The sequence below is a fragment of the Aquarana catesbeiana genome, linkage group LG09 (genome assembly GCF_042186555.1).
Source record: "Aquarana catesbeiana isolate 2022-GZ linkage group LG09, ASM4218655v1, whole genome shotgun sequence".
NCBI lineage: Eukaryota > Metazoa > Chordata > Amphibia > Anura > Ranidae > Aquarana > Aquarana catesbeiana.
This window is the reverse complement of record NC_133332.1, coordinates 59128998-59155141: the sequence shown is the minus strand read 5'-3', so window position 1 is coordinate 59155141 and position 26144 is coordinate 59128998. Positions and strand designations below refer to the sequence as shown.

Below are 26144 nucleotides of genomic sequence, written 5' to 3'. Positions count from 1 at the left end.
ATGGATTGTGTGCCTATGTATGCCTCTGTGAGAGTGTGGAGGTCATTTTGTGTAATAAAAAGGTAGTCTAGTCGAGCATACTTCTCATGGGGCGTTGAATAAAACGTGAAGTCTCTACCGGTCGGGTTCAGGAATCTCCAGGAGTCTATCAGCTTAAGGGAGTGAAGATGGTTTTTGATGTTCTTCAGTGTCCTGTATCTAATACTAGTCGACCCATTAGAGGTGTCTGTCAAGGGATTCAAGGGTATGTTGAAATCCCCTCCCATGATCAGACATCCCGAAGTGAAATCCTGCAATTTATTCACCATTTGAGTGCAGAAGGCTAAGTGGGCTTTATTTGGGAAATAGACATTCGCTATGGTGATGGGCAGTTCTCCGTATGTCCCTTTCAGGAAAATGTACCTTCCCTCCGGGTCTGTCAGTTGTTCCGACAAAACAAAGGGAGCACTCCTGTTGACTAAAATTGTAACCCCCTTTGTCTTTGCCTGATCGTTAGTGGCATGAAATGCCCTAGTGAAGGTTGAGTCAGTGAGCCTGGGGATATGTCCGGTTTTAAAGTGTGTCTCCTGCAGTAATATAAAATGTGGCTTACCTTTTTTGATTTCTCTGAGTAACGTGCTACGTTTTTCGGGTATATTCAACCCTTGAACGTTATGTGATATCACCGTAGGCTTACGTCCCAGGAATGAGTAGGCCATGGTACTGACTCAGACGTTGTGTCGAGAACTAGGCTCTAGAGAAATGAACTTACACGGAATCAGTGGATTCGGGAGGCGGGCAACGCGACTGATCAAGGTCTACAAGAAAAAGGAATGGGCGTTAGAAAGAATAGAGAGAGAAGGAAAAGAAAAAAAGGAGAAAAAAGAACAATGAACAACAATTAAGATTCGGTTACCTCTAGATAGGGCCCTATCTAGAGAAATAGTGTGTCTGGTGGTCTACTGATAGCACCAGATCACTTTGTGGGGCAAAGGGAGGCGGCCGCCTGGTCAGTTGGTCAAATTGATAATGTATCCTGTGTCTGTAAAAGTGCACAGAAAAACTATTTGAAAACTGAAGGTATAACCGGCTAACCGTGTCTCCATGTAGCACACAGCCCTATATATAAACTGCAAGAATATAAAAAAAACGAATTTGGTGAATTCACCCTGACTAACAGAGCATCTAAGCTCCCTAAAATATGCGGGGCAGACAAACTGTTAAAAAATCTCAAACAATAACTGCATAATACTTTCTCAACACCCCTCATGGTCATCACCTTCAAAGTGTCGTGACCATCTATGACTTTTATTCCACCCATACCTTTATGACTACCGGATAAAATTATTATGCAGTAGTAAGGTAGCATTTTGTCATTTAACATTTGCCAACAACTTCCGGGGTGCTCTGGCTCTCTTTGTGTTAACAGTAACTTATCAGAAGATAGTTTAAGAGGCGAGCCCGGGCTGACAAAACACAAATCAAAAACTGAAAAAGGGATTATAATAGTGAGCTAATAGTGAACTGGTGCGTGGAATTAAGTCATTGTGACCAATGAGGGGGGAGTTCATCCAGATCTTTAGTCTTCTGCCTGATCACGATCTACTCTCAATCTCGCATTTGGGGTGCCCTGTTTAGAGCCTCCAGATCTCCCTTGCTTCATCTTCTTAGAGAGTCTCTTCTCAGGTGTGGAAAATGGCGACCTTGGTGGGCTTCTGTCATGTGGTGGCAATGCGAAGTCCGCGTACCAATCTGGAAGATCCACTGGGTCAATGCATAGTCCTGCACAGAAATCAGGAAGGTCTGCTGGGGTGCGGAGCACATGTTGGTGACCATTTGCCGAAACAATGAGCGCAAAAGGGAAGCGCCAAGTGTATCTGAGATCCCTTTCCCTGAGCTTATCCAAAAGCGGTCGCAGGGCTCTGCGGTTTTTTAATGTGATTTGTGATAAGTCATGGAATAGCATTATGGTTTCACCATTAAAGATGATCCTATCATTCCTTCTGGCTCTGCGCATTATATCTTCCTTCAGTTGAAAGTTCTGTAAGCAACATATGATGTCACGTGGTGGGGCCGTATCGGGACCTTTAGGCCGGAGAGCTCTGTGAGCCCTGACAAACTCTATTTCTGTCTCTTCCTGCCTGTCGAGGAGGCTGTTAAAGACCCTCTGGAGGGCCGGAGTTATCTGGTCTGCCTCCACTGATTCGGGGATCCCCCTCACCCTGATATTGTTCCTCCTGCCCCTATTGTCGAGGTCTTCCACGTGTCTGTTCAGGTCAATAAAGTGCTGAGCATGTGAGACAGTGACCTGATCCAATCTGTGTATGGCCTTGTCTCTCTGTCTCCCTGCGTGTTCTGAGGCCGCCAGCTTTTCAGTGAGCACTACTAAGTTAGTTTTCAGGTCCGTAATAGCTGCTGAAAACGTGGATTTAATGTCCGCCGAGAACACAGACATGTCTGCATATGTCAGGGGTTTGTTCACTCTGGATTTGCCCCTACCTGTGTCCTCTGTAGATTCAGAGTCTCCACTGAAATCCTCCTCGTGGAGCTCGTTCTGTTGCGTCGGCGCCATCTTGGGACCGGCCTTGCTGCTGCTGGCCGCCTGCGATTGTATCAGGAAATCGGCGATGTTCCTGGCAGCGGATGGTAGTTTTCCACGGCGGGATCGTGTCTGCGGGGTGGTGTGGAGCTTTCTGCCCGGCATTGAGTGCTCTGCTGCAGGGTGTCAGGCTGTAAGGCTGTGTGACCTACGGAGCTCTGCTAGTGTGCTTCCATCCGTGCCGCGCGCCAAGCCACGCCCCCAAAAGGGCACTTTTTTAAAATAAGGATGCAGACTCCTTTAGATTTGGCTTCATTATTGCTCACGTGGTAAACAGTGGGAAAGTGTTTGTTCCGTAGCTTGGGGATGGCATCAGATCTAAAGTGTGTTTCTTGTATGAGCGCGATGTGGGTGTTGGATTTTTGTAAGTGGGTGAGAAGAAGAGACCGTTTTTCAGGTGTATTTAGGCCCCGTATATTCATAGAGCGCAATGTGAGTGGAGAGTAAGGAGGGGTCAGCACTGTGGTGGGTTCACTGGGGTCCATGACCTCCGTCGGGGTAAGGGGGGGTATAGTCGTAGGGACAGAGTGTTGGGGAGGCGCGTTATTCAAAGTAGCAGCAGAAGCTTAAGTCGTGTTGAACGCAACACAGGGGAGAGACCGATGGGGCGGCAGAAGTGTCAACACAATCTGCCGTCTCTTTATTCGACTATATTCGGTCTGGTACAGAGCACTGAGGATTCCCAATCCGATGAGTCCGGATTGTTGAACCTCACTGCGACTGTGTGGGGGTTGGCAGAGAACTGGCACAAGTGAGTTATCGGGGTAGTTAGGTATGGAGTCAGTTGTAGCCTGCCATCCTATGACCTTAGTTAATTGAGTGTAGTGGTGTGTGATATAGGTTAGTTGCTCGGTGTAGAGAATGCTGGTCTAGTAGATTGGTACGGTGAGATCGAGGCAGGGGTTTGCAAGAGATAGGCGTCTGCATGTATGTATTGCCACCTAACAAGTAATTATAAGGACCATGGCCGCTAAAATGGGAGTTACACCGATGTAAGTACAGGGGATTTAAATTCTGTTTTCAAGTTCGGCATCCTATATAGATAGTCATATATTACAGGGCCGTCCTCTATGATCCCAAGGGAATGCAGGTGTAGAGTCAGAGTGTGTAGCTATAAAGGAGTACCTGCCAGGGTGCATAGTGAGGTAGGGGTCTATCAGATCCGGCTCATTGTATTCGTTGTCACATATCTAGTAGTGATGTAGGCTTTATATTAAAACTACCTAAACATTGTAGTAAATACTGAGGTATTAACTTACTCAAAAACAAAATACAAAGCAACGGAATTCTAAAACAGCAACATTACAGGTAAATGTAAAACACAAAGAGAGTGGCGTACAGGAGGCGCATGGATCAGCGTTATAGTGTTCTGCAGAGTATTCGGTGGAATCACAGAGGGGGGGCAATGGGATGTATAGTGAAGTACCTGCGTGGTGCGGGAAATCAAGTCCTACATACGTCCCCGAGGTGCATGTAGACTCGGATTTCGGGCGAAGCCAGGTGCGTTAGTAGACGGTGGTATAGGGAAGGGGTCTATTACCCACCTGGAGTGATTGTTGGTGGTAGAGATCAAAGCGCGATGTTGCATGACTGTGCTCTTGAGATGAGGTATGTGTTCTGGGTCCTGCGCAGGAGGGCGTGTAGTATGCATGCGCATAATTCCACTATCGAGCCTCTGGATGATGTCGAGCTGTGGGGATGTAGGTCGTGGCTCGTCAATTCGAGATAGCAGGAGTCCGGAGTTGAGAGGTGGTCGCAGACTTGCGGGAGTCCCGTGATAAGCCAGGTTAAGGCGCCGATGTTGTCCGGTGGGTAGTAGATCCTGTTCCGTGAAGAGGACGAGCTGTCATCTGTCCTCTGTGTCCGTCGCGTCGGTGATGATGAGAGTGTGAGGTGCCGGAAGCTGGTGTGTTGCTAGGGAGGTCACTCACGGTTTCTGGGTGGCCAGCGCTGTGCATTCTGGTAGTTGTAGTATGTATGGTTCGTTTCAGGCCTCTGTGGTTAGAATGGGGAGGCTATGTGGCATCATCTTAGGAGCACGGAGGTTGGGATTCCGCCTGCAGATACCTGACATGGATCCCTTGTGAAGGCAATGAGTCTGGTACGCGGTGGTAGTAAAATATAAAAGAAAGTATAAACCGGAGAGTCTAAATATAACTGCAATAAAAATGACGTTGAGAAGAGCTGTGTCTGGGTCAGTAACTGCCGTGGTCTACCAGGCATAGGGACAGGTACTGGGGCCCAGATGTCCACAACCGACTGAGGTGGGTATCAGCGTCCCCTCCTGGCTCTCCTGTAGGTGGGAGAGTGTGGGCTTTGATTGCGTCGGTTAGTACAGTGTGTACCATGAGGCGGGGTGGTAGAGGGGGATCTTCTTCTCCGTTGGTCTGTGTTGGAGGCCTCCATAGGTTCTTCAGGCGGGTGATCTCTGCGGATTGCGGAGCGTCGAAAATCTGCATACCAGTTGGGCACATCTGCTCTCGGTATGTGTAGAGTATCACAGAAGATGGGGAGATCTTCAGGCACTTTAAGGTATGCTGTTCGGCCGTGTGAGGTGGCAGCCAGGCAGAAAGGAAATTTCCATTTTCTTGTCATTTTCCCTTTAATACAGCTGGTGCATTTCATTGTTTGATTACATGGACTCGTTTTTATTCCACTTGAATAGTCATTATTATGTCAGGGCTTCTGTGCCCACATCATCTGAGCCATGTGTGAATGCAGTTTGAATGTTTCTCCTCCTTGGCAGTATTAATCACCTCATTGCAGTTCAGCTGATACAGTTCATCTGTAATTTTAGCCTTTGCAAGTAAGATATCCCTTTTGTGATGATACAACTGTCATCTTGGAAGGTTATTACATGGCCTTTTTCCGTGAGCTTCTTCACTGACAAAAGATTAGTTTCAAGAGCAGCAACATAAAGGACATTTTTCTGATGACACTCTCAGAAATAGGACAGTAAAGAAAATTATCTCCTATTCCTTCTGATTCCATTATTTACCCCTTAGCTGTGGTGATTTTTTTTCTGTTTTACTCTGGTGAAGGTGAATAAAGAAATGTCTGTAATTTGTCATATGACTCATAGCTCCTGAATCAACACACCATCCCTGCAAAGATGAGGTGTGATTTTGAATTGAAAAACCTATTCATTATCTGTAGAAAAATTTGTTTCTTCCTTCACACTTTTGCAGTTTAGCTTGCTCTTGCATTCTAGCTTTCCAGATTCTGCAATCTGCTTTTGAATAAACTTGTTTCTTTCACACAAAACATTCACATGTTTTTTGCTTTATGTTTCTGTTTTTATTACTATTTTTCGTCTTTAAAGCAGACTCTGCTACGGAAGCACCATCCCTATTAATGCTTTCTGTTTTACACTTATATTCTGCCACAAGTTTGCCCTTAACATATTCCAATGTCAGTTCATCATCTAGACATGCATCAAGTGCTGTGACAAGCTTTTCATAACTTTCTGGTAAATCACTGAGTAATAGTGCTGCAACATGAAAATCTTGTATTTCTTCTCCTATACCTCTCAAGCGATCAACCATTTCCAAGCCAAGGTGTGTTTTATGTAACCCTGCATATCCTGGCCTTTCATCAGCTTGGTATGGTATAGCTTTCTAATCAAATACAGTTTATTGTTGAGATTAGCTCTTGTATACACCTTTTGTAATCCTTCCCACATTTCTTAAGCAGTTTCACACTTACATATACAGTGACTTGAAAAAGTATTCATACCCTTTGGAATTTTCCACATTTTGTCATGTTACAACCAAAAACATAAATGTATTTTATTGGGATTTTATGTGATAGACCAACAAAAGGGGCACATAATTGTGAAAAGGAAGGAAACTTATAAATGTTTTTCAAATGGTTTTACAAATAAATATGTGAAAAGTGTGGCATGCATTTGTATTCAGCCCCCCTGAGTCAATACTTTGTAGAACCATCTTTCGATGCAATTACAGCTGGAATCTTTTTGGCGATATCTCTACCAGATTTGCACATCTAAAGAGTGACATTTTTGCCCATTTTTCTTTGCAAAAATAGCTCAAGCTCTGTCAGATTGAATGGAGAGCATCTATGAACAGCAATTTTCAAGCCTTGCCACAGATTCTCAATTGTATTTAGGTCTGGACTTTGACTGGGCCATTCTAACACATGAATACGCTTTGATCTAAACCATTCCATTGTAGTCTTTTGTAGACTCTAACATGTTGTTTTCTTCTAAGATTGGCCTGTATTTGGCTCCATCCATCTTCCCATCAACTCTGACCAGCTTCCCTGTCCCTGCTGAAGAAAAGCATCCCCACAACATGATGCTGCCACCACCATGTTTCACGGTGGGGATGGTGTTGTCAGGCTGATGTGCAGTGTTAGTTTTCTGCCATGCATAGTGTCAGAAGTCTAGTTGGTGCTGAGAGGGCTCCCCTTGTGGCTGAGTGCAGCGCAAACCTGAAGGTGGAACAGGGAATGCAATGCTCAAAGAAGCAGGGTTTGCCGGTGGCTGTGGCCTGATGACTTGATCACCGTGGAGCAGCTGAAGCAAGCTAGATACACTGTGTGGCAGGCATGCTAGAAAGGAGCCAGACATAGCAGATAGCTGAGAAATCCGGTAGGAGAATCAGAGGCCAGGCCAGGGGTCATACAGAGTAAGATCAGTCCTTAAGCAACTTCAGGATTCAGGTAGGGTCATTGGAACAAGCCAAGGTCATTCACGGTAAGACAGACAGAAGCAGAGTTGGTGAACCAAGCCGGGATCAAACAGTGGAACAGGCAGAAGTAGGTCAGAATATAAGCCAGGGGTCAAGCCAGGAGATCAGGATAAGCGGGTAGAGGAAGCCGGGTCGTTCAATGGGAAGTCCAAGATCAGCAGGAACACGGGGGAGCTGACGATAATCCAGCAACTCAGGGATCTCAGCAGTGGGTTTTTTATAGGCAGTGGGCGTCAGCATCTATCACAACCTGCGCATTCCCATAAACGCCTTTGCGCATCTGCTTACAGCCGTTAGCGATGTTGCTCATCTGCATAAGCCCGTTAGCTCCATCACGCATCTGCGTATGCCAATGTGCCTAGAGGTTTGTCTGGTGAACCCATGATGAGCATTGGTGCCATTGCCAGTCCTATGGCCATTTTCCTGACAGTGCCCATTTTTCATGATATCTATTGCGAAATAGCTCTAAAAGCCTAGGAGCATGTATATTGTTTGCAGGTTCCCATGACTTTTCCTCTGCAGGATACCCCTTCCATTTAATAGGGAAGCCATGATGAGCATTGGCAACTTTGCCAGTCCTATGGCCATTTCCCTGACACATAGCGCTTTGCTTTTGGCCAAAAAGTTTAATTTTGGTCTCATCTGACCAGAGCACCTTCTTCCACATATTTGCTGTGTTCCCCAAATGGCTTCTCACAAACTGCAAATGGGACTTCTTATGGCTTTCTTTCAACAATGGCTTTATTCTTGCCACTCTTCCATAAAGGCCAGATTTGTGGAGTGCACAACTAATAGTTGTCCTGTGGATAGGTTCTCCCACCTGAGCTGTGGATCTTTGCAGCTCCTTCAGAGTTACCCTGGGCCTCTTGGCTGCTTCTCTGATTAATGCTCTCCTTGTCCAGCCTGTCAGTTTAGATAGGCAGCAATGTCTTGGCAGGTTTGCAGTTATGCCATACTCTTTCCATTTTCAGATGATGCATTGAACAGTGCTCCATGAGATGTTCAAAGATTGGGATATTTTTTTTTTAACCTAACCCTGCTTTAAACTTCTCCACAACGTTATCCCTGTCCTATCTGGTGTGTTCCTCTGCCATCATGATGCTGTTTGTTCACTAAGGTTCCCCAACAAACCACTGAGGGCTTCACAGAACAGCTGTATTTATACTGAGATTAAATTACACACAGGTGGACTCTTTTTACTAATTAGGTGACTTCTGAAGGCAATTGGTTCCACTAGATTTTAGTTAGGGGTATCAGGGTAAAGGAGGCTGAATACAAATGCACGCCACACTTTCCACATTTTTTTTTAATTCTTTTTATTGAAAAAGGTATAAAACAGTGACAATAAACAATGTACTCAACAAGAGCACATAGAACAGTAAGGTACATTTACAGTGCATAAATATTTTGCATAAGTACAATTATACAGCATTCCTCTTCAAACCAATCCTGATATACATGTATAATGACAAAGAAGTACAAAATTATTATTTCCAGTTACTTAATACCCCAATGATATTCTCATGCATTGGTTACAGTGAGATTGAAAGAACACCATGCATCCCACACCTTGTTATATTTAGTTGGGCAACCTCTGTGTTCAAAAATAAGTTTCTCATAAGGCAGTACCTGATTTACTAACCAAAGCTATGTACGTATAGATGGAGGGGTGGGCTGAATCCATTTAAGTGCCACAGCTTTACGAACCATTAATGGTGTTTACACTAACATGGTCCTAGTATGCCTCGGCCACAACTCTTCATCCAGGACCCCCAACAAACACACCAATGGGGTGCATGGAACAGGGATTGACAAAACTGCAGTCAATATCTCCGTCACCTGCTGCCAGTACCTCACTATGACTGGGCAAAGCCACATAACATGTGCGAAGTCCGCACGTGGGCAGGTGCACCTAGTGCAGGTAGAGGTAGGTATACGATGCATGGCGTGGAATCAAACTGGGGTCAGATATGACTGATGTAACATATAAAGATGGATCAATTATTAACAGCCGGGGACACAGATAAATGGGAGGAGCACGCTTCCTCCCAGTCCTCGTCAGATAAATCAGGGTTAAATTGTTGCCATTTAGTGTGGACCTCCAGCAGAGCCCCGCCAGTCTTAGCAGATAACAAATTGATATACAGATAGACAGAGTTGATATAAGTCCCTTTAGGGTCCTGAGACCTCAGCACCCCTATCATTGGGTAATCAGAAAAGTCGGTGTCATGGGTACCAAATTGAGCTTGAAGATACCTGTAAAAGGTGGTTCAGGGCAGTTCATACTTCCTCCGCAAGCCATCAAAAGAAGCCAAAACATTGTCCTCATAGATGTCATCCAGAGTAACCATCCCCCTTCGTTCCCAAAAATAGTAGTCTGTAAATTGCTTTAAATGGGGGGACATCGGTTTATGCAAAAGAGTCACATTAGTGCCCTTAAAATTTGTGATTCTCTTGGCTTCCCTCCACTCCTTGTGGGCTAAAGTCAATATTGTTATGTGCCTTTCCCCCAGTGCGGTCAAAGGTGTCTCCAGCGCCACCAGCAAGTGGTTGATTTTAAGTACATAAGCAGGATATGACTCAACCACCGCCGGTGTAGCCGGTATCAACCAGTCAGTTAAGTGGCGCAGCTGCCCAGCCAAATAATAGTAATATAGATTCGGCAATGCCATGCCGGCATCCACCTTGGGACGCTGTAGAATAGAACATTTGGGTTTCCGCCTATTATTAGCCCAAATAAAGGAAATGAGTAACATGTCCAGATTTTTTAAAAAATGCTTTAGGCACCGAGATAGGCATATGAGATGTCACATACACACACTAGTTTTAATCATTAGAAGTAATGGGTCTAAATTGAAAAGCATCTGAGGGAGATGATGTAATAATGATTCCCAAGTATTTAAATGAGGACACTACTTTAAGAGGGCATAGTGTATCTCTACAGGAAGTGTCCTGTGACGAAAAAGGGCCTCAGTGCTGATTTCTGCCAATTAATTTTGAGTCCGGAATAGGTTCCAAATTTATCAATTATGTGCATTGCTGTCCCTAGTGAAGTAGCGGTATCCTGCAAATATAAGATAAGATCATCTGCATATAATCCTATGGTGTCTACTCTATCACCCATAGTGATACCCTTCAAGAGAGGAGACTGCCAAAATCTGCCACTTCTCCTTGTGCTTACAGTTGTCTGTATGAGGAGTTTGGTTCAGCCATGAATATGCTAGAGAAGTGGCGTTTGTCACTTAAGACCTCTTGAAACATACTATAAGTTTTCTAGGTGCGTCATAGGGAGGCAGTATTTTGATTTATGTTTGCTATTTACCAAGAAGTCCTTCAGTTGTATGTAGAACCATAGGCCAGGGAATGATTCGTCCCACTCTGATTGTAGAGTTTCAAATGATTTAACCTTCGAGTCAACCATACAGTGAGTGTTTTTTTGTTCTAGAAGGACCCAGTCCTTATTATTCCCATGGCAATGCCAATCTATTATTCTGGTGATGTGAGAGGCTTGGTGATATGTTTTTGAAGTCTGGTAGACCTATACCTCCTCTGTTTTTAGGTTTTGTTAATAATTTAAAATTTATTCTAGGTTTTTTTTGCCCCGCCCATAGGAAGGGCCTCTGTATTTTAAGGAGTTTACTGAAAAAAAAATATCTGACAGTCTAATGGGGAGTGCATTGAATAGATATAGTAACCTGGGAAGGACCATCATCTTCAGAATCGAGGCTCTGCCAAACCATGAGAATGATTTTGATGTCCATCTACTAAGATCTTTTCTAATGTTGGATAGGAGAGGTTTGTAGTTGGCAAAATAGAGTGAGTCTAGATTGTTAGTTAGGTTTATCCCTAGGTATTTGAGTGTTGATTGTTCCCATATGGGAATAGTTATCTTTCATTAATTTCAATTGGTCTAAGGGGAGATTGAGATTGAGAGCTTCAGATTTCGATTTGTTGATTTTAAAATCAGAGATAAATTCAAAAATTTCAAATAATTTTTTAAGGTTGGGAACAGAGGTGTGGGGTTGTGTAAGAAAGAACAGGAGGTCATCCGCATAAGCGGCAGTTTTGTATTCTCTCTTCCCTACTGTGAATTCCTCAATGTCTTTGTTCAAGTTAATCGATCTTATTAATGGTTCTAAGGAAATAATAAAGAGAATTGGGGAGAGAGGACAACCTTGGCGTGTGCCATGATGTATTTCTATGGGATCAGATAGGATGTTATTGATTTTGATTTTAGCCTGAGGACTTCAATAGAATGCTGAGATCCAGGAGAGCATGTTTACATTTAGTCCTATATGTGAACAGATGGACAGCATGTAATCCCAGGTGACTCTATCAAAGGCCTTTTCGGCGTCAGTAGATAATGAAAGTCCTTTTGTTTTAGAGTTCTGGGCAAAGTGGATGAGGTTCAGTGCTTTTGTAATATTATCTCTGGCCTCTCGTCCTGGCATAAACCCTACTTGTTCTGGTCCTATGATTTTAGAGCCCTTGCACACTGGGGCGGTTTGCAGGCGCTATTGCGCTAATAATAGCGCCTGCAAACCGCCCCGAAAGTGCCGCAGCTGTGTATCCAGTGTGCAAGCCCCGAGGGCTTGCACACTGGAGCGATGCGCTGGCAGGACGGTAAAAAAAGTCCTGCCAGCAGCATCTTCGGAGCGGTGAAGGAGCGGTGTGTATACCGCTCCTGCCCATTGAAATCAATGGGACGGCGCGGCTATACCGCCGGCAAAGCGCCTCTGGAGAGGCGCTTTGCGGTGGTATTTAACCCTTTCTCGGCCGCTAGCGGGGGGTAAAACCGCCCCGCTAGCGGCCGCATACCGACGGTAAAACGCCGCTAATAATAGCGGCGTTTTACCGCCGACGCCGCCCCCTGCCCCAGTGTGCAAGGGCTCTTAGTTAAAAGGGGTTTTAATCTGTTGGCTAAAATTTTTGCTAGTAGCTTTAAATCAACGTTCAAGAGTGAGATGGGCCTGTAGTTTGCACATTCTGTATGATCTTTATCGGGTTTGGGCACTACTGCTATATGAGCCATAAGAAAGGAATTTGAGTTGTGTTTATTTGTTGCTAAGTAGTTGAAAGCAGATAAGAGAGGTTTAGTAAGTAGGTGAGTATAGGTTTTGTAGTACTGAGAAGTGAAGCCGTCAGGACCTGGGCTTTTCCCTGATTTCAGATTTTTGATGGCCTCTAGCATTTCAGTCATATTTATGGGTTCTTCCAATTTTTTTGAATCTGCCTGTGTAAGAGATGGGATTTTGCTATTTCTTATGAATTCTTGGATCGCAGCTTGTTTCGAGAGTGTTAGGGGGGAAGGTTTGTGTTGTTCTGGTAGGTTATATAATTTAAAATAGAATGTATGAAATAGCTTGGCTATGTCTGAGGATTTATGTTTGGGGATTCCTTCCTTGTCTTTCCTGGAGTGTATATGACCTGCTAGTGTTGCCTCTCTGAGGGCTTTGACCAGTTTCCCACTTTTATCTCCTTGTTCATAGAAAATACTCTTTTTGAAAAAGAGGGCTTTTTTAATTTTTAAATCTAAGATTACCTTCAGGGAGTTTCTGCATTTTGTTAATTCTTCTAGTTTGATCGAGAGGGATTGTTTATGCTGCAGTTCTAGTTTAGCAATTTGGTGGGATAGTCTGTGTATTTCTTCTTCTCTCTCCTTTTTTTTCCTTGCTCGCCATTTTATAAGCTCCCCTCTTACGACACTCTTATATGTTTCCCAGTTGTTTAATGGGTTTGTGTCAGTGTCGATGTTGTTTTTAAAGTAGTTGTTGATAGTACTACGGATTTCGCCTTTTATATTTTGGTCAGTAAGGAGTGAAGCATTAAGTCAAGTCTCCAGTTGAAGGTGTATTGTTTGGGTGGGTTAAATGTCAGTGTGATGCCTGTAGGGGCATGATCAAAGAGAGAGAGGATGCCTATCTCAGCTGCGGACAGGTTAGTTAAGTCTCTTTGGGATACAAAAATCGATTCAAAGGTCGATTCGTGAATAATGTTTGTGTGGTGGGGAGAAAAAGGAAAAATCTTTCTCTGTTAGGTGTGTGGATCTCCATGTGTCTACAAATGATAGAGACTGTAAGAGTGTTTTTATTCGTTTGAGGGTTTTGTAGGCTACAGAGGTCTGTCCTGTGGAGGTGTCTTTAAGTGGAGAGAGTGGGATGTTGAAATCCCCTCCTAGAATGGTACATCCTTCTGCAAACCATTTAAGCTCTTCAATAATTTTGCGACAAAACGGAACGTGTGCAGTGTTGACATTAGCTAAAGTAACAGGGGAGCCTTCCCATGTACCTTTTAGGAAGATATAGCGACCTTCAGTGTCTGTGAGTTGTTGCTTTAATTCAAAAGGAGAGTCTTCATTAATTAAAATGGATACACCTTTTGTTTTGGCCTGAGGATTGGTGGCATGATATGCCGTCGTGAAGATGTTATCTGTGAGTCTAGGGAATTGTTTGCTTTTGAAGTATGTTTCTTGGAGGAATACAATTGATGGTCTGACCTTTTTTAGTTCTTTCAATAATTTTGACCTTTTTTTGGGTATGTTTAGGCTGTTTATGTTATGTGAGATAACAGTTGGTGATTTTCCTAAGAATGCGTAAGCCATGTTTCAACTGTTTTATAGTTGGGTAAAGATACGTTAAGTCTTATAACGTTGTCAGAGGTTATGGGGTTAGGGACGGTGTAGGGGGGAAAGGGGGATTGGGATAATAGATAATTGAGGGGAAGGGGGGATAGGATGGGAAGGAGAAGACAAAGGGTTTAGGGTTTGTGGGGTGGAGTATTAGCTCTGAGGTCCACCTAACAGGTGGAGAGCTGTTTTGCTTGCGTCTGTCTAGCAAGGTTACTCTGTGGTATAAGCAAGGAAGCTGAGATTTCTGCAGTCTGTAAATGTGCTTTTACTTTACAAAGATGCTGTACATACAAAACTATTAAAATATTAGGAATACAATACCAGACTGACAGATATCTATAACAAGCAAAATGCCTAGCAAACTGAACAGCCTATGGTCTATAATAGTACAAATACACTTAAAGGTTACTTATCTTCTGTTACTGTATGTTCGTGATCTCCATTGGCAACGATTTTTTGGGAGCATCAGGCACTGTTCTTCTATCATGGGTGGCTTCTGATGTTACAGCATGATGGTGTGTGTGTGTGTGTGTGTCCCTAGCTTATGCCTGAATCCCCCTTTTATGTGCCAGGCTGTTTACTATAGTTACCAAACAACAGAAAACATATCTGTTTACTGTAGCTGTGTAGACAGTGGACTGTTGAAAACTGTATGTACGTACCCATTGTCTAATCAAGCCAACACCTGACAGTAATCTAACAGTCATTCTTTCAGTTTGAGAGCTGAAAAAACCTCAAACAAGTAAATCTCTTACTTGTGTACTGTAGCTATAGAGACAATAGCCTGTTCACATTGAAATACAACAATGGTATCTAACCCCATTGTATGAAACCGCATTTGTTTGACAAATCTACTCAAGCCAAAAAACTGACAATATCTCTATGACCAACCACTATTGTAATGTTATGTCCCATGTATCTTATGTCTGATTAATAAAAAAAAATCATATTGTAACAAACGCAACACAAGAGCTAGTTAGTGTCTAGTTTTCTGGCACTAAGTAGTACTCAGGGGGGGAAGTGGGAGGCACGTTAGTGGTGTGCAAACATAACAATAATTGTTAGTTATTAAAAATAACTTGTATTTAGTGTAGGGTACTCCTCGTGTGGGACCGAAAGGCCTGGGGGTCATGTATGAAGTTTGTGAGATAGTTCTCTGGGACCATTGAAATGAAAATCTGGTATAGTGATATGCAAAAACTGAACCATCACTTTTGAACAATACCTAACATAATGTATTTGTCTACAGTATATACCATGAGAACTCATCCAATAAGCTGTGGCTAATATAAAAAGTGCATCTGAATAAGAAGGGAGAAGCTTAAATATATAAACATTTGAGGCATATAGCCTAACATTGAAAAGGCTTTGAGTTTAGTGTTAAAGCGTCTGTGAGATTCCATAGTGTGTTAGATCTGCCCCTGGTAAAAATTGGGTACGGGTGTCCAATATTTTAGCATTTAGAGCTTTTATGTATACATTTGCATCCTGTAAAGGTATTGTATGGGCCTATTGCATCATTTTATAACACTATAACATGGGTTAGGATCTATTTCGCAACACTTAATATCAAGGTCCTTTAAAAGAATATACGGTGTAAGCACTCCATCTAGTGGAGAAAAATGTAATGTGATCGTTCCTCTATATGCTGTTTGATCTAGTAAAGTGAGATATTCTTTTTTTCTTGCATGTCCAAAAAAAAAATTATCTGTTATCAATGTGTAGTTTCTTTAGATTACTCACTACTGAGCTGGACAGTAGTGGAAATTGTTTTGGAAAGTAGTGGAACGTTTTAGAGCTTCAGAGTCCTGGCAACGCGGAAAGGAGAAAAGGTTCCAAAAACAGTTCTATAGGTGCATATAAGAAAAGCCAGTCTCTTTGGTTAAAGAAAAAGAAAAAGTTAGCGTACAGAACATATATATTATCATGCAGGATACATGAGGATTCATGCTCTTTTGTATAGGCACTGTCTTTGTTATTGTTATGTAGTTTTGAACAGAGAATGTTAACTTTTTAGAGGAGACATTAAACCCAAAAATACAAACAATAAGACTTTGCTCCCTACAAAACCCTTAGCTAAGAGATTAAAGTAGTTAATGTCATTTTGGTTTTATACCAATGGTTGGAGGATTGGATGTGTATGTCATGTTAGGGAATATGTAAAGCAATCTTCACCTGATGGTATAATAAAATTGCAATCAGGATATGATATTAAAGTTGATTTGGTGTTGTTATTTTGGAGTGATAGGGCCATCTAGTGGAGAAAGGCTTAAATTGCACCTTTTCTCTTCCTTCTTTCTTAGTGCATAGACCAAAGCTGCCTATAGGAGTTTAAAAGGGCTTGTTGTTGCTGTGTGAGCCGTAGACATCTGATGATAAACGTGGAGTGATTTGAATGAAACTGAAATCAGTTGAAAAGGGATAACCAACAAAAGAAAAGAAAAGAAAGAGAAAAATAAAAGGAGAAAGAAAAAAGTTCTTCCACTTCTCCTTTCTTCCTAATCCGTTGAAGAGGTGGGAAATTCAGTAGTGTCTAGCATCTTTAAATCTTGGACTCTTGCTGGTTTTGGAGGAGCCCGGAGAACTATAGTTGCTCCTGTTGGGGTTTTTGCGTTGTTTCCCCAGGTAGAAGGGAGATTGAGCAGGAGATGAGCCTGGAGCAAACTGTGGATTGATGATTGTAGGGGGCAGACGGAATTCTGCGTACCAGTCTGGGAGGTCCACTGGGGCAATCTGGAGGGATTCACAGAAATTTAGTAGATCATCTGGTGCTCTGAGCATATGCTGTTTTCCCATAAATGTAGCTTGTAAGGCAAAGGGGAACTTCCAGCGGTAATTTATCCCTTTTTCTTTGAGCACTTCTAGCAGGGGTTTCAGAGCTCTCCTATTTTTTAAAGTGATAGGGGAGAGGTCTTGGAAGAGTTGAATTGTGGTATCTTCAAAGGTGATCTGTTCCTGGGACCTCGCTTTTTGGAGAATGCTCTCCTTCAAGCCAAAGTTCGGGAGACAGCAAATGATGTCTCTAGGGGGAATGCCATCTGGTGCTCTGGGTCTGAGGGCTCTGTGAGCTCTGTCATATTCAATGGGAGATTGTTCAGGTCTGTCAATGAGGTTGTTAAAAATGGTGGACAAGGCAAGTCTGATGTGATCAGTGGACACAGATTCAGGAATTCCTCTGACTCTGATGTTGTGCCTTCTTCCACGCATGTTCACTGACAGCCATTTGTTCTGTTAGTCTCAGCAGCTCAGTTTTAATGTCAGTGATGGCTGCAGAAAAGGATCTTTTTATAGCTGCTGCTATGTCAGTCATAGTGGCATATGTTAAAGGCAGGTCTTTGTTGTTATTACCTGCTGCAGAGTCCTCCGACAACGGCAGAGAGACTTCATCATCCTCCATGTCTTCTTCCCTGTTTAGTCTGGGCGGCGGCGCCATCTTAAAGCTTTCCCCTCCGCTGCTATATCTGTATTTGTGGAGTTTAGCAGTTGAAATCCTCCTTTTGGGAGACATCAGCGATCTCAGGAAGTGATTATGTGTCCCACGCCTGATTTGTGTGGACATAATCACCCTTTCAGTGGTCCGTTTTAGATCCCAGGCCTCACAGGTGTCCGGAGCTCTAGCACAGTGCAGCCATCCACGCTGCGCGCCAAGCCACGCCCCCTCAAAATATTTCTGCTGGGCATAAAATTATTTCCTTTTTGCATTAGTAGTAATGTGATCTACATACAGGAGAGACATAAACTCCCAATGTATACTGTTAGAGGAGGTTGGGGATTCTAATTAAGTCGCTTCAGTTGCTTGATGCTTTTTTGCTAAATCTTCCTCATCTGGTCGGGAAGAACGTTTAATAAATGATAAGGTGGACTTAAGAGCCCCTTTCAAGTATGCCTTCAAGGTGTCCCAAAATATTAAACCTCACTCAGTACCATGACTCTCCAAAAAAAATGTTAGTTGGTAAGAAATTTATCATTACCTAAGGCCAAATCAATTCTCGAGAGACGGCCCCTGCTAGAGATGGACCATAAATCACTCCAGCCAAATTCAGTGACTAAGGTGCCAAAAGCAGATAAAGTCTGGGGCTGTGAGGCCAGGTCACCATGTCTGTCCATGACTGGGTCCAAGAGCAGATTAGTCTCCAGGAATGGCCCAACCACTGCATCCAGTGCTTCTTAAGATATTCTATATGGTCAGGAATTAAATGCGTTTCCTGAAGACATATCAAGTGGGCATTGGATTTAAGTATTGTGGTGAACACTTGGAAACGTTTGTGTGGGGTGCCTGGGCCCCTCACATTCCAGGGCAAGAAGTTACATAGATTAGCCATCAAACAATCGGTAAAGCATTGTCAACATATCAGGCAATACATCTCAGGTAGAATGCAATGAGATAGACTGCAAAACAGTGTAATCATATAAGTACCATTGAACAGACTGGCAGATGACCCAACATTCTCGGCCAAGAGCCAAACCATATATAACAGATGTAACCAGTGACATTTGACTGATGATATAGGGAAAAAGTTTCAACGGGGCATTGCTCACACAATGCAACCGCATATGTGAGGGCAATACGTGGTTGCAGCCTTCCCCGAAAGCTCCCTCATGAGAGTATATTCTACATTGCTAGCATTAAGATCAGTAAACAGTTCCAGACTAGACAGTGTTAGATGTGTACAGGACCCATAATGCAATGTGTATAATACTACCAGAATTCTCAATCAGTAACCTCAGAAGTCAGAAATCAGAGGACTTGCCTCTTGATGAAAAATTCCAGGTTTGTCCACAAGATGGCCGCAACGGGCAAGGTTGGACAATAAGAAGTCTGTAACTCAGAAAACATAAGGACAAAAACGCAATGAAGAAAAAACAAAACTTTTGTTAAATGTAAATGGTAGTCTATGCTATTCATCAAAACGATGCTCCAAACAGTGGGGGAATAACATTTGCTGTTAATACAGCAAAGGCACTTACTTAAAAGCAAAAAAAATAAAAGGTTTTGCATAGAATAGGATCATTATCAAGCACTTAGCACAGAAAGGATGCAGAATAAAGACAGGCAAGGTAGAAGGATTTTTCCTCCAGCAATGATTCCACCTTAAGATAATCGTGGCGGATTACTTTTTGCATTCAACCACTCTTGGGCTTCTTCCGGAGTATTGAAGAAGAGGCCACGACTACCATCAATCACCCGCAGCCGAGCAGGGAAAGACAGAGTAGATGATCCCATTCTCTCTCATCTTCTATTTAACATCTGTGAATGTGGCTCTCTGCTTTTGTAATTCAACCGAGAAATCGGTAAAGATCAAGATCTGCACATTTTTAAAAAGAATCTTGCCTTTCTGTCGGGCCTTGCAGAGAACAAGATCACGATCCTTACAGTTGAGCATTCTGGCAAGCAGGGGTCTGAGAGGTGATCCAGGGATAGGGGGTTTTGCTGAGACTCTGCAAGCCCTCTCAACAGCAAAAACAACAGAGAAATTAGCTTCAGGGAAAGTGGATTTGAGCCATGCCTCCACAAAGTCCCCAGGGTTTTGTCCCTCTGCCTTTTCAGGGAGCCCCACAATCCTGAGGTTAATGCGCCTGAGGCGATTCTCCAGGTTATCTGCCTTTTGAAACCAGAAAGAGATTTGTTTCTCAGGAGATACCACCCAGCCAGGGAAAGAGGAGAAATCATCTTCTATAGTGGAGATTCTCCTCTGTTTCTGCCACCCTCTCCCTAACACGCTGCATGTCATGCCTCATAAGGCCTATATCAACCTGTATCTCCTCCATTTTGCCTGTTAAGGAGGTGTTGCTGGCAGTAATTGCCTCAAGGAGCTGGGCATTCACTTGCTCACCCGACTTCTCCGCCGCTGCTGTGCCGAATTTCAGGGTACTCCCAGCAGCTGTCTCACCGCTCTGTGTGAGAAGAGGGCCGTAGGCACCATCTTGCTTCTCCATGCAGGGAAATTCTTTAAGCCAATCTGCCAGGGTAGACGAGTGAGCCTTGCTCATGGCGTGTGCCTCTGTGCCTGTGTGATGTCTGGCCACCTTAGGAGAGCAGTTAGGGTAGCGAGAGCTGCTGTTTAGATGCAGCATTAGAGCGGATTTTATGGGGGGCTGGCAGACCTCTCCTCAGACACGTCCGGCCATGTCACTTTTCACATATTTATTTGTAAAACAATTTGAAAACCATTTATCATTTTCCTTCCACTTTACAATTATATGACACTTTGTGTTGTCTATCACATAAAATCCCAATAAAATACATCTACGTTTTTGGTTGTAACATGACTAAATTTGAAAAATTTCAAGGGGTGTGAATACTTTTTTCAAGGCACTGTATATATGATTTGATCATTTTCTATGCTAAGGGAGATTGTGCTCTAGGCTTTCTGATCTTTCTGTATCCACTCATCTGAAGGGTGTTCTGGCCTGACTTCATTTATACATTTCCACATACCTTCTCTTATTAGCAACATTTTCTTCTTGAATTTCCAAGACTGACACGACACAGGAAGCACCTCCATGGTTAACAGAGGACAGAATTAAAATTAGACTTGAGAAACTTAACATTAATAAATCACCGGGACCAGATGGCTTGCATCCGAGGGTACTTAGGGAGCTCAGTCAAGTGATTGCCAGACCGTTGTTCCTAATTTTTACAGACAGTCTACTGACTGGAATGGTACCAGCTGGAGAAAAGCCAATGTAGCACCAATATTTAAAAAGGGCCCAAAATACATCCCTGGGAATTACAGACCAGTTAGCCTAACATCAATAGTATGTAAACTCTTGGAGGGGATGATAAGGAACTATATACAAGATTTTAGTAATAAGAACGGTATCATTAGCAGTAATCAGCATGGATTCATGAAGAATCGTTCTTGCCAAACCAATCTACTAACCTTCTATGAGGAGGTGAGTTGCCATCTAGATAAAGGAAGGCCCGTAGAAGTGGTGTATCTGGATTTTGCAAAAGCATTTGACACAGTTTCCCATAAATGTTTACTGTACAAAATAAGGTCCGTTGGCATGGACCATAGGGTGAGTACATGGATTGAAAACTGGCTACAAGGCGAGTTCAGAGTGTGGTGATAAATGGGGAGTACTCGGAATGGTCAGGGGTGGGTAGTGAGGTTCCCCAGGGTTCTGTGCTGGGACCAATCCTATTTAATTTGTTCATAAACGACCTGGAGGATGGGATAAACAGTTCAATCTCTGTATTTGCAGACGATACTAAGCAGGGCAATAGCTTCTCCTCAGGATGTGGAAACCTTGCAAAAAGATCTGAACAAATTAATGGGGTGGGCAACTACATGGCAAATGAGGTTCAATGTAGAAAAATGTAAAATAATGCATTTGGGTGGCAAAAATATGAATGCAATCTATACACTGGGGGGAGAACCTCTGGGGGAATCTAGGATGGAAAAGGACCTGGGGGTCCTAGTAGATGATAGGCTCAGCAATGGCATGCAATGCCAAGCTGCTGCTAACAAAGCAAACAGAATATTGGCATGCATTAAAAAGGGAATCAACTCCAGAGATAAAATAATAATTCTCCCACTCTACAAGACTCTGGTCCGGCCGCACCTGGAGTATGCTGTCCAGTTCTGGGCACCAGTCCTCAGGAAGGATGTACTGGAAATGGAGCAGGTACAAAGAAGGGCAACAAAGCTAATAAAGGGTCTGGAGGATCTTAGTTATTAGGAAAGGTTGCGAGCACTGAACTTATTCTCTCTGGAGAAGAGACGCTTGAGAGGGGATATGATTTCGATATACAAATACCGTACTAGTGACCCTACAATAGAAATAAAACTTTTTCGCAGAAGAGAGTTTAACAAGACTCGCAGCCACTCATTAAAATTAGAAGAAAAGAGGTTTAACCTTGAAATACGTAGAGGGTTCTTTACTGTAAGAGCGGCAAGGATGTGGAATTCCCTTCCGCAGGCGGTGGTCTCAGCGGGGAGCATAGATAGCTTCAAGAAACTATTAGATAAGCACCTGAATGACCGCAACATACAGGGATACATAATGTAATACTGACACATAATCACACACATAGGTTGGACTTGATGGACTTGTGTCTTTTTTCAACCTCGCCTACTATGTAACTATGTAACTATGATAGCTCTGGTTTGTCAGATTTGCAGCTGTGTTACTGGCCATTTTATTTTATATTCTGTTGCATTCTTATTTCTGTTGCTGTATCTTGCATTATTTGCTGTAGCTGGCTATGACTGGACTATGACTGGGTTCTCAGCTTTTCTCTGGGCTATGGCTGGGCCCATAACCTGTTAGAAATTCTGTATATAGCCTTACAGAACAGACAGTACACAGTCCACATGGGCTTTAATGCTTCAGACAGAAATAGGAAACTTTATCAACAGAGGAAAGATAAAGAGTTTAACCATAGATGCAGCTGCACACTTAATAACACTGCCATCTACTTACTGGCTGGTGTAGTTGTTGCATAAAATACAAATGAACATTTTATTTCAACACTTGTTATATCCTGGTACAAAATACAATGAATTCTGTTCTCCCGGCTGAGAAACAATTCTTAAGCAACCTCTAGATTATGCAATTTCCTTCCTTCCACCAATTGAGGATTATTATGTCAAATACCGATATTTTTCATATTAAAACACATTTTCCTTTTCCCTGGGAATACTTAGCCTTGTCTTATTTGGGCATTAAACTTACCACTTCTTATGATTCCCTTTATAATGCTAATTTTCCATCTATTATACGCAGGGCTTTTTTTCACAGAGAATAGGTCCTGGAACTCCCACCTTCTGAGTTACTTCTTGTCTCTGCCCCCTACCCACTTCAGAGCAACATCTCTTGGTTCCATCCCCTACCCACCTCCCAGCACCGTCTCATTCAGAGAATACAAAGCCAAGTATGATTATGTCATGCTATGCTAAAGTAATTTGTATAAAAAATTGTAACGATAACAAGAAAAGCAGTACAATAGATCCCCTGCAGCCAGCAGCAATATACCCCCCCCAGTAACATAGGACCCCTGCAACAAAATATCACCCTGGCAGCAAGACCAGATCTCCCAGCGGCCAGCATCAATAGACTCCCCAACAGCCAGAAACAATCGACCCCTCCATTAGCAGCAGATCCCTTCCAGCAGCAGTTGACCCCCCAGCAGCCAGCACCAGTAGACCCTCCTGGACACCCCAGCACCCCTTGCCATTAGATACATTCAGTGCTGGAGGTGCCAGAACTGCGTTCCCCCACGTTCCCACTGAAAAAAAAGCCCTGATTAAACGTCACATAAAATATCTTCTTAAGAAAAGGAAAAACTATCAAATTTCATGGTTAGGACGCATAGCATCTATCAACATTTTTTTTTACCAAAATTACTTTATTTATTTAGAGTACTTCCTATTAATATTCCTTCCCATATTCTAAGATCAATTCAAAATGTAGTATTTTCCTTTATATGGCAAAATTGTAAACCCTGAATAAAAACAGAAACTTTTCCAAACAAAAAAAATGGAGGATTAGCTATCTGTTCCTAATATTTCCGCTTATTATTCAGCTGCTCAAATATCTCATCTTATGAGTTACCATAACTGTTCAGACCCTCCCCTCTGGATTTCTTTGGAAGCCTCCCAAATAGACTCTATATCCATTGAAACTATTCTATGGATTCTTAAAAAAATTAGAAAACATATTGATAACCCCATCATCAATCATTTCATGTTAATTTAGAATTAATGCAAATATAGAAGTCATTTAATGTCCTCTTATGCTCCCCTATTACCAATCGTACGTAACCTGATGTTTTTACCAGGATTCCATAAACCCCTCCAATTCAAATGGTGGGCTTCGAAAAAAAATGTATAAAATCTACGATCTAATAACTCCCTCTGGAGTATTAAATCTTTCGTCTATGAAACAAACTCACAAATTACCTCATCAAGAACTTCCCAGATACTTTCTAATAAAACTATTTATATATCATATTATAAGATCTTCGCATAATCTAAAAACTTTCACTCTCTTTGAACATCTTTGTAAACATGATCCTACTGCTAAGGATCATATCCTCATAGGATCATAGGATTTGCAGATTTATACTTGATAAATCAAAACCACATTCATATAAGACAAAATGGGAAATTTATCTTGAAAAAACTATAACAGAAGAAGGATGGAAACAAATCTGGTATACTATTTCCCACTGTTCTATTAATACTGCCACAATAGAATCCAATTACAAATTACTCATGAAATGGTATTTGGTTCCCAAACGTTTGGCCAAGTTTAAACCAACTATCTCAAATAAATTTTTTAGAGGTTGTTTAGATATTGGAAACTTTTTACATATATGGTGGGAATGTCCTAAATTAAAACAATTTTGGTCTGATATACACAGTATTTAATGATTTTTATCTTTTTGGGAATTTTTTTCCCCCAAAAACCCTCTAGAAGCCATATTAAATCTCAAACCAAAAAATGTTACCAATACCCAATTCCGTCTTTTGACATTTTTATTCACTGCTGCTAAACAAACCTTCGCAAAAGAATGGTGGTCTTCTAATCCAAATTACGCTTCGGTCAGGAACAAAATGAATTGGTTTCTGTTCAATGAAAAACTTGCTGCTATTGTTTGTGATGATATAGACAAATTTGAGAAAACATGGTCCCCATGGATTACATCTTACTTACCACAAAAATGTGATAGATCCCTTAAAAACTCTTGTACATTAATAATTTACCCTTATTCCTTACTTAACTATTAATGTATTTATATGTATTTTAATATACACATTTTTTTATCTCCGGACCCTTGGTGTGGGCCCAGGAACTCACTAATCCATTCTGCATATCAGCTAACTTATTTTTGCACTGTTTATTGGTTAGTTTTCATGATATAACAAATGTTCTTTTAATTTTTTTTTTATTATTTTTTTTATTATTTCACAAAAATCTAATATTTCTGATCTATGTTACAGGGGGTATATACAGTATGTATATGCCATCAGAGATATCCAGTCACTTACTGCTGTGCCTTTGAATTAGAAAGTGAACAGAAATACCTTCAATGGGACAAATCAATGGGAGTTATTTACGAAAGGCAAATCCACTTTGCACTACAAGTGCACTTGGAAGTGCAGTCGCTGTAGATTTGAGGGGAAGATCTGAAATGAGAGGAAGCTCTGCTGATTTTATCATCCAATCATGTGCAAGCTAAAATGCTGTTCTTTATTTTCCTTGCATGTCCCCCTCAGTGCATTTCCAAGTGCACAGTGGATTTGCCTTTAGTAAATAACCCCCACTGTTTATTTTATTTATTTAGTTCTTACCTACTCCACCCGAGATACAAAAAAAAAAACTATTTGGCTTTACATACAGGTATACAATAATTATTAAAAAATTGTTTTAAAAAAAAATGTTTTTGTCAACAGGGGTGATGCTTAGTAATGGGGAGCGCTGGAGACAGCTGCGACGCTTCTCTCTTACTACACTTAGGAACTTCGGGATGGGGAAGAGAAGTGTTGAAGAACGGATCCAGGAGGAGTCTCGTTGCCTTATAGAGGAGTTTAGAAAAAAAGCAGGTGGGTTTGAAATGCTCCGCTGAATATTCTGTGAACTGTTTGGCTTCAGGCTTTAGAGCATTTATCAAAATGAAAAGGTTTTGAGCCAATCGTACAGTAATACTGACATGCTGGCTTTTTGGAGATGGCCATTCAAGTGTCATCTTTATTATTATTGGTCACTATGGACAGCACAACATCTCCACGTTTGCGTTCATTTCTTTTCACTAGTTTTAATGAATCAGTTGCATAATTGTTTACTTGATTCACAGAAGGCATTTTTTTTTCTAGGTTCACCCTTCGACCCTACATACTTGGTGACCTTGGCAGTATCAAATGTGATCTGTTCCATTATCTTTGGTCAACGTTTTGATTATGAGGACAAGAACTTTCTTGGTCTTTTTGCAATGTTGAAAAATGCATTCAGAATAAGAAACTCGTTTGTTGGTCAGGTAAAACAACGATTCTGTGCTCACTTGCTAAATTCCTTTTTTCCTAAAGGGGAGCTGTAATGAGGGTAGCCAGAAGAGGCCAAGGATTTTTGAAGGAGGCCAGCAATGGCAGCTTACATATTCTCTAATAAAGGCTATTTCTTTAATTGAAAATCATTTATTTATACTTCATACCTCTTCTATAGTCAGAAAAATGAGTATTTTCTAAAGGTCAGCAATGGCAGCCTAAATTTATTTCTG

At 42.1% G+C, this 26144-nt stretch overlaps 1 protein-coding gene across 5 annotated transcripts in view; it reads left to right on the top strand.

The window, feature by feature from the left end:
- The window catches only part of LOC141107694 (cytochrome P450 2C18-like), a 137686-nt gene that overhangs the window by 77325 nt on the left and 34217 nt on the right, over nucleotides 1-26144 (top strand). For all 5 annotated transcript variants that reach the window (XM_073598607.1, XM_073598605.1, XM_073598606.1 and 2 more), the window contains 2 exons: nucleotides 25324-25473; nucleotides 25744-25904. In XM_073598607.1, the coding sequence (XP_073454708.1) occupies nucleotides 25329-25473; nucleotides 25744-25904 (306 nt within the window). In that variant the 5' untranslated portion in view covers nucleotides 25324-25328. The remainder of the gene's footprint in view (nucleotides 1-25323; nucleotides 25474-25743; nucleotides 25905-26144) is intronic.